Here is a 7,638-nt window from a genome sequence, read left to right as displayed (position 1 = left end):
TTTGTATATATAATAGATGGTAATATGTTCATATGTTCAGATATTAATCAAACATTCCAAATCCCATGAACCCATCTTCTTCTTCTTCTTCTTCCTCTTCTACTTTTTTGGCTTCTTCTTTTTTGGGTTCATCAGCTTTGGCTGCAGATGCAGGTGCAGCAACTGCGGCAAATGCTTCTGGATTTTCAACCATTTTTTTAATATTTTCCATTAATGGGAAAGTATAATCTGAATCTATAATTAAAGCAACAATATTCTTGAATGCTTCGACAAATACATGTGGATAAGAAGCTTCTGTAATAACACCTGTAGCTCTAGATAATGCAGCAACATTAGATACACCTTTTGAAAATTTTTCTAAGATGTCTTCATCTGTTATATCTAAAACTTTGGCATCGTAAATTACACCATCATCATATACAGTTCTTACATCAACACCATATGAAAAGGGTTTCATGTTGAATTTTTGTAAAAGTGTTGCTGAAGAAGCTGTTACCTTTTCTCCTTGCTTAATTAAATGTACATGTTCTTGTATTTCAATTTGACCTTTAACAATTTTTGTAGATATACCAAGAGACTGAAAAAACGATGTGTGAGATGGATCCATACCTGTTGGTCCTGGTGGAATAAAAACATCTATTGGAGCAATAACACCTAATCTTGCTGGTGCTGGAGATTTATTTTCTAAAATGATGTTTCTTATTTCAGATAAATCATCTTTACAAAATACAAAACCCATATTTAATTTTACTAAAGGTAACAATTTTTCTATTTGAGGTACAGCTTGTAAATTCTTTTTAAGGGCCGTTCGAATTCTCGTATTTTTTCCCATCAATATTGTAGCCTTTCCTCTTAAACTTTTACGAACACTAGCCATTTGATTAGATCCCACATTGTCTACATGCACAATTAATATTTTTGAATATTGTTGAATGAGAGAGCTAAGCTTCTCAATGTACATTTGCTTTTTTTGTTGCTTGGATAATTTCGCCATTTTTTTTTTTTTTAAAATTGAATAATATTTAAATTAAAATATAATGGGCAGAATGTGAGTAAAAAAAAAAAAAAAAATAAAAATAATAATAATAATAATAATAATAATAATTATTATTATATATTATATTATATTATAAATAAAGGAAAAAGGAATGCCTTTAAAGAAAGGTATCAACAGAATATTTTTTGTTTAAACAGTTTGATGTTTTTATGGAGACTGGCAGTACAAATTCGTTTGTCCGACAATCAATTTAACCTATACATATGAAATAAAAAAGGTAATACATAAAATATTTATAATATAAAATGGAACATATATATATATATATATATATATATATATAATATATGTATGTATTATTTTTCTTTTAATAAAAAGTAAAAAAAAAAAAAAAAAAAATGTTTTGAAGAGTCATAGGTTTGTAATTTATATTTATTTTTTATTACATATAAAAAATATAAATACATATATATAAAATATTCAATATTTATCTTTTTTTTTTTTTTTTTTTATTTTCTTCTTTACAATGAAAAAAAAAAAAAAAAAATGACAACATTATTTTTTATATATTTATATAAATAAAGCATTCATATTATATTACATTTGAATTTATTTTGTGTTATAATTATTTTTTTAAAAATCTTACCATAAATAAGGAGTTCTTAATATATAAAATGAAATATTATATTTTCCAAACAAAGTAAGGAAAGAAAATTAAAGAAAAGAAATGAAAAAGTAATGAAATGAAAATATTTTATAATAATATATAAAAAAAAAGCATATTTTACATTAAGCAAAACGTATCTTTTTTTTCTTTTTTTTTTTTTAAATTATTTTTTAAATTTTATTTTAATTAATAAATAGTATATATATATTTTATTATATTATCATGTACAAAAGAAAAGAAAAAATTACTATAGTGGATTTTACTGAGAGTCCTTGGCATATTGTTTCCCCCCCTCTTTTTTTTTTTTTTTATTTCTTTTTTTCTTCATATATTATAAATATATTATTATATATAAATATTATATATATATTATATATATATATATATATATATATATAATATAATAATGAATATATTTATATATATTATTTTTTATTATATAGTATGTAGTGAAAAAAGGGGACATACAAATATATATAATATATATATATAATATAATATATATTATAAATATATATATGTATGTATATACGAATATTCATTTTATAATATATTTTTAAGTGAAAATAAAATAAATGTATAATATATTATTATATATATATATTTATTTATATTTCTTTATAGGTGTACTTAATAAATAAAAAATATTATAACATATATAATATATATATATATATATAAAGAAAACAAATGCCCATAACAAGGATTATATATAAATATATATAATATAATTATAATATAATATAATATGAATATATTTTATATTGTATATATTATTATTATATGTAAACCAAAATGATACCACTTATTTTTACTATATGTTATATAAAATGTCAAATTAAAAAAAAAATAAAGAAGCAATATATTATATAATATTATATTATATATATATTAAGATAATATATACTATATAATATATATATATAATTTATATGTTAATATTTAATATTTATATTTTCATGTTATAATTATTATTATTTATTTATAAAAGAAAAAAAAAAAAAAAAAATTTAAACTTTACATTTTTATTTTTTTTATATAAATTTAAATATTTAAGAAAATAATAAACGTAAAAATTAGAACATAATATAAAATAGTTATATTCTTAATATAAAATTATCATTTAATTATTTTAATTGTTTTTATTTTTTCTTTTGAAATTATTTTTTTTATAAATAAATTAAAAAAGAAATTATATATATATATATATATTATATACAAAGATGCCAAAACAAATTACTGATATTCGTAAATTTTTAAAAATTAGTAGGAAGCCTGATACCACTGCTGTAATTATAATGAAGAAGAAAAGTAAAACAAAGAAAAATACTGTGATAACAAAATTAAAGTTAAGAACAAAAAAATATTTATACACTATGGTTTTTGCTGATCGCAAAAAAGCTGAAAGAATTGAAAACTCCTTATTACCAAGTTTGAAGAGAATTTATTATCCACAAAAAAAAGTAGGAAAAGCTGTTAAGAAATGAATGGAGATATAAAAATTATAAAAAGGAATTAAAGAAATCCATTATACATATATTGTAGAAAAGTTATATAAATGGGAACATATGAAAAACATAATACTTTTATAAAAAAGTTAAGTGATATATTTAAAAAAAAAAAATAATAATAAATTTATTTGGAATAACAAAATAGGGAAGATCATAATATTTTATTTTGAAAAATAATTATATTATTCAGAATAATACACTTAAGGAAAACAACACAAAGGAAATTCAAAACTTAAATTATACATATATATATATATATATATAAATATATGTGTGTTATATGTATATATATATTTTTTATTTTTATTTTTAAATTTATTTATTTTTTTTTTTTTTTTTTTTTTTTTTTCCCCAATATATATATTTTATATATGGTGTTATTCCTTTTAATATATATTTGTTTTTTTTTATGATTGAACTATTTTTCATCTCTTTTAAACTTAAGAGAACTTATAAAAATATAAGAAAAATGAATTATTTAAAAGAAACATATATAATATGTTATAAATATAAATATATATATACATATATATATATATATATATATATATATATTAATTAATCGTTTTGTATATAAGCTCTTATAATTGGTTTTTTTTTTTTTTTTTTTTTTTTTTTTTTTTTTTCCTAAAATAAGTTCCTGCTTATATAAATACATATACACATTTATATATATATATATATATATATTTTTGATGTATGTGTGGAGAAAAAATTCACGTGAATAAATATTCAAATGATTAAATATCATTCTGAATGAAGCGAAGTAAATACATTATTACTTTATTAAAATTTTTGCTTATTTAAAATTCCATAAATTTTACTGAGATAATATTCTTATGAACATTATTTATAACATGAAAGATTTTAAAGAGAGTTGGTTTTATAAAAAAATAAAACCGTGTATTAAGAAATATATACCAAAATATACGAATGAAGGACACATCATATTTCAAAATCCTTATGAGTTCTCATATGGTAATTGTGGTTATAGAGAAAAATATAATTTATCGTCATGTGATTTATTAAATGCAATAAATAAATGTGGAATATTTGTAGGGTTGTTATTTATAAAATATAATTATGATATAATATTTAATCAAAAAGAAAAAAGAAATGACTTTACCACAACAAAAGGGAATAACAATAATTATGAAAATAAAAATGGAATGAATGAACATAAAAATGGGGTGAATGAACATAAAAATGGGGTGAATGAACATAAAAATGGGATGAATGAACATAAAAATGAGATGAATGAACATAAAAATGAGATGAATGAACATACAAATGAGATGAATGAACATAAAAATGAGATGAATGAACATAAAAATGAGAAGAATAAAAACAATAGTAATAATTATTATTATCATTATTATTACTATAATCATTATAATACTAATATGTGTGAAAAAAATCATAAGAACATTGTTTATAATTATAATGAATATATCAAATTAAAAAATGTAGGTATTATTATAACAGCTTCACATAATCCACATGATGAAAATGGAATTAAAATTATTGGAGTTGATGGTAAATATATAAATAAAAGATATGAGAATTATTTAATAGAACTTGTGAATAATCATTTGAGATATATAAAAACAAATGTAAATTGTACATGTGATGATATTATAAATAATACGATAGAATTAATTGTTGATATATTTAAAAGAGAAATAAATTTAGATATATCAGATGATATTATTTATGAAAATATTTCTATATTAGATAATATAATATATAATTATAATATACATAATAAAATAAAAACCAATATATGTATAGGATTTGATACTCGAAATAGTAATATACATTTAAATAATATTATTATTGAATCCTTAAATTGTCTTAATATATATAAATGTATTAATAATATTACTTATATTACTACACCATGTATGCATTTCTTAATTTATTTCTTAAATAATATAAATGAAAATGATGAAAAAATAGACAAACAAATTATGCAACAAGAAGAATATACAATACATAAAAAAAGTAATGATCTATCATATTTAGAAAATTACAACCTACAAAATAATAAAAGTGTATATTATTTATATTATTCAAAACATGATCCATATCTTACAAATGAAGTATTAACAAAAAATCAAACTACTTTACAACAACCATTCCATATTTCTATTCAGCAACACATAGAAAAAGAAAAAAAAATTTCTCATGAAAATAAAAATTTCATTTATACACATATGGAACATATATATGCATATAACAGTGATCAAATATATTTTGATTATTTTATATATTCTTTTGAAATGTTATATAATTATATTACCAAATTATTTAATAATAACCAGATGATGATGGTTATGGAAAATATTTATCTTGATTGTTCAAATGGTATAGCTAGCTTAAAAATAGATAAGTTCCAGCCAATCTTTCAAATATTAAAAAAGAATATATGTAAATTTAATTGTATTGAAGGAGAACATAGTATATTAAATTATGAGTGTGGAGCTGAGTATGTCTATAGAAAACAGGAACCTCCAAAAAATGTTCCACCTATGATAAAGCACAATACAAAATTTTGTACCTTTGATGGGGATGCGGACCGTATACTTTATTTTTTTTTCCCACAAAAAGGAGAAGAAAATAAAAAGAAAATATTTAATGATGGAAATGAGAAGAATGAAAATAATCATACAGATAGTAATTTTAATTGTAATATGAATTGTAATTTTAATGGTAATATGATGTATAATATGATTTATAATATGATTTATAATAATAATATTAATTGTAAGGATAATAATTTCCATAGTACCATCTCTGATTTTTCAAAAGAACAAATGTATTATTATGATGCCAATATGGATACATGCAAAAACAACGAAATAGCCATTTTGGATGGGCCTAAAATAATTTGTCTTTTTTTTTTGTGCATAATAAAAATGCTATCACATATCAAACTTGAAGAACTCAAAGAAGAAATTCCTATAATTGATTTAAATATAATACACACTGCATATACGAATTCAGCTTTTCTTAATTATATTAATTATATAAAAAATAATATTATCGTTAATATTAATATTTTCAAATATATAAATATTAATATATTATGTACAAAAACAGGAATGAAATATCTAGACAGTTTAGCACAAAAAGCTTGTATAGGCATTTTTTTTGAACCTAATGGACATGGGACTATATATGTGAATATAAATAAATTACAAAAATGGTCTCTCTCTTTACATATAAATTCTGATTTATCCTTTATAGTATTAAAAAAATATTTACTTTTTTTTAATCAAACTGTAGGTGATGCATTCCTTGATTTTATAGCCATCGAATTATCTTTATCAATTTTAAACATAACAATATATGACTGGAATAATTTTTATACACCCTTCCCATCTATGTATATTAATATAAACTGTCCTAAACACATACTTCCTAAAATCAAACCACATCCACAACATGAACAATATCTAATAGAACCCATAACACTCCAAACATATATTAATCAAATAGTCAATACAGTTGATCAACAGCACGGAAGATGTTTTGTTAGACCATCAGGAACTGAAAATCTAATTCGAATTTATGCCGAAGCACAAACAGAACAAAAGATGAAAGATATATTAGACAAGGCTCGAACTTGTGTACTACACTACATAGAACATATGCTATGAAAATAAAGAAATCATAAACTTTTTTTTTTTTTTTTTAATATTAAATAAAATTACTTCCATTTGGTATTATATCTCTATGTAATTCACCTATGCGCTTTTAATACACAAAATAAATAAATAAATAAATAAATAAATAAATATATGTATATATATATATATATATTTCATATGATTCGGTGATTACAATTTATATTACATATATTTTACATACATAGGTTCAATATATATAATATGCCAACATATTACCCCTTGAATATCCCACTGATTTTTCTTTTTTTTAATGTAATCATCACATTAAAACATAACATACTATTACAAAATGAGAATAATATTTTAACAATCTTTAATTAATTCCATTAATTAGTTTATATAAACATATAAATATATAAATATATATATATATATATATATATATAGAAGTGCGCGTAAAAAAAAAAAAAAAAAAATGAAATAAAGATATTATATTTAATTGAACAAGTAAAAAATAAAAAATAAAAAATAAAAAATAAAACAATAATAAGTAGATACATACATATATATATATATATATATTTATTTATTTATTTATATATATATATAACCCTTTCGTTACTGGAAAAAATTAAAAATATATTTTTTTAAATATTGTAACATAATGGTTACATAGAAAAGTAAAAAAAAAAAAAAAATAAATAAAAAGCAAAACATTTAATTCGTTAATTAATTATAAAATAATTATAAACAAGGTATATATAAAATAAAAAATAAAAAAAAAAAAAAAAAAAAAAAAAAAAAACTAAACACATACAAATATATATATAT

General features: G+C 19.3%; 3 protein-coding genes across 3 annotated transcripts; 2 read left to right on the top strand and 1 right to left on the bottom strand.

The window, feature by feature from the left end:
• Positions 1-43: 43 nt before the first annotated feature.
• On the bottom strand, positions 44-994 carry PRSY57_1128600 (60S acidic ribosomal protein P0, putative; the record flags this gene model as incomplete). The annotated part of the gene is made up of 1 exon (XM_012908250.2): positions 44-994. One exon carries the CDS (start codon positions 992-994, stop codon positions 44-46), a length of 951 nt encoding a protein of 316 aa, XP_012763704.1.
• Positions 995-2,887: 1,893 nt separating this feature from the next.
• Positions 2,888-3,151, top strand: PRSY57_1128500 (60S ribosomal protein L38, putative; the record flags this gene model as incomplete). The annotated part of the gene is made up of 1 exon (XM_012908249.1): positions 2,888-3,151. The coding sequence occupies one exon, from the start codon at positions 2,888-2,890 to the stop codon at positions 3,149-3,151; it is 264 nt and encodes an 87-aa protein (XP_012763703.1).
• An 863-nt stretch (positions 3,152-4,014) lies between these two features.
• PRSY57_1128400 (phosphoacetylglucosamine mutase, putative) lies at positions 4,015-6,837 on the top strand (the record flags this gene model as incomplete). Its single annotated transcript, XM_020114970.1, has 1 exon — positions 4,015-6,837. The coding sequence occupies one exon, from the start codon at positions 4,015-4,017 to the stop codon at positions 6,835-6,837; it is 2,823 nt and encodes a 940-aa protein (XP_019970339.1).
• Positions 6,838-7,638: the final 801 nt, after the last annotated feature.

Source organism: Plasmodium reichenowi, chromosome 11 (genome assembly GCF_001601855.1).
Source record: "Plasmodium reichenowi strain SY57 chromosome 11, whole genome shotgun sequence".
Classification (NCBI taxonomy): domain Eukaryota; phylum Apicomplexa; class Aconoidasida; order Haemosporida; family Plasmodiidae; genus Plasmodium; species Plasmodium reichenowi.
Note: the sequence above shows the minus strand (reverse complement) of the source record. Positions and strands in the feature narration are given on the sequence as shown.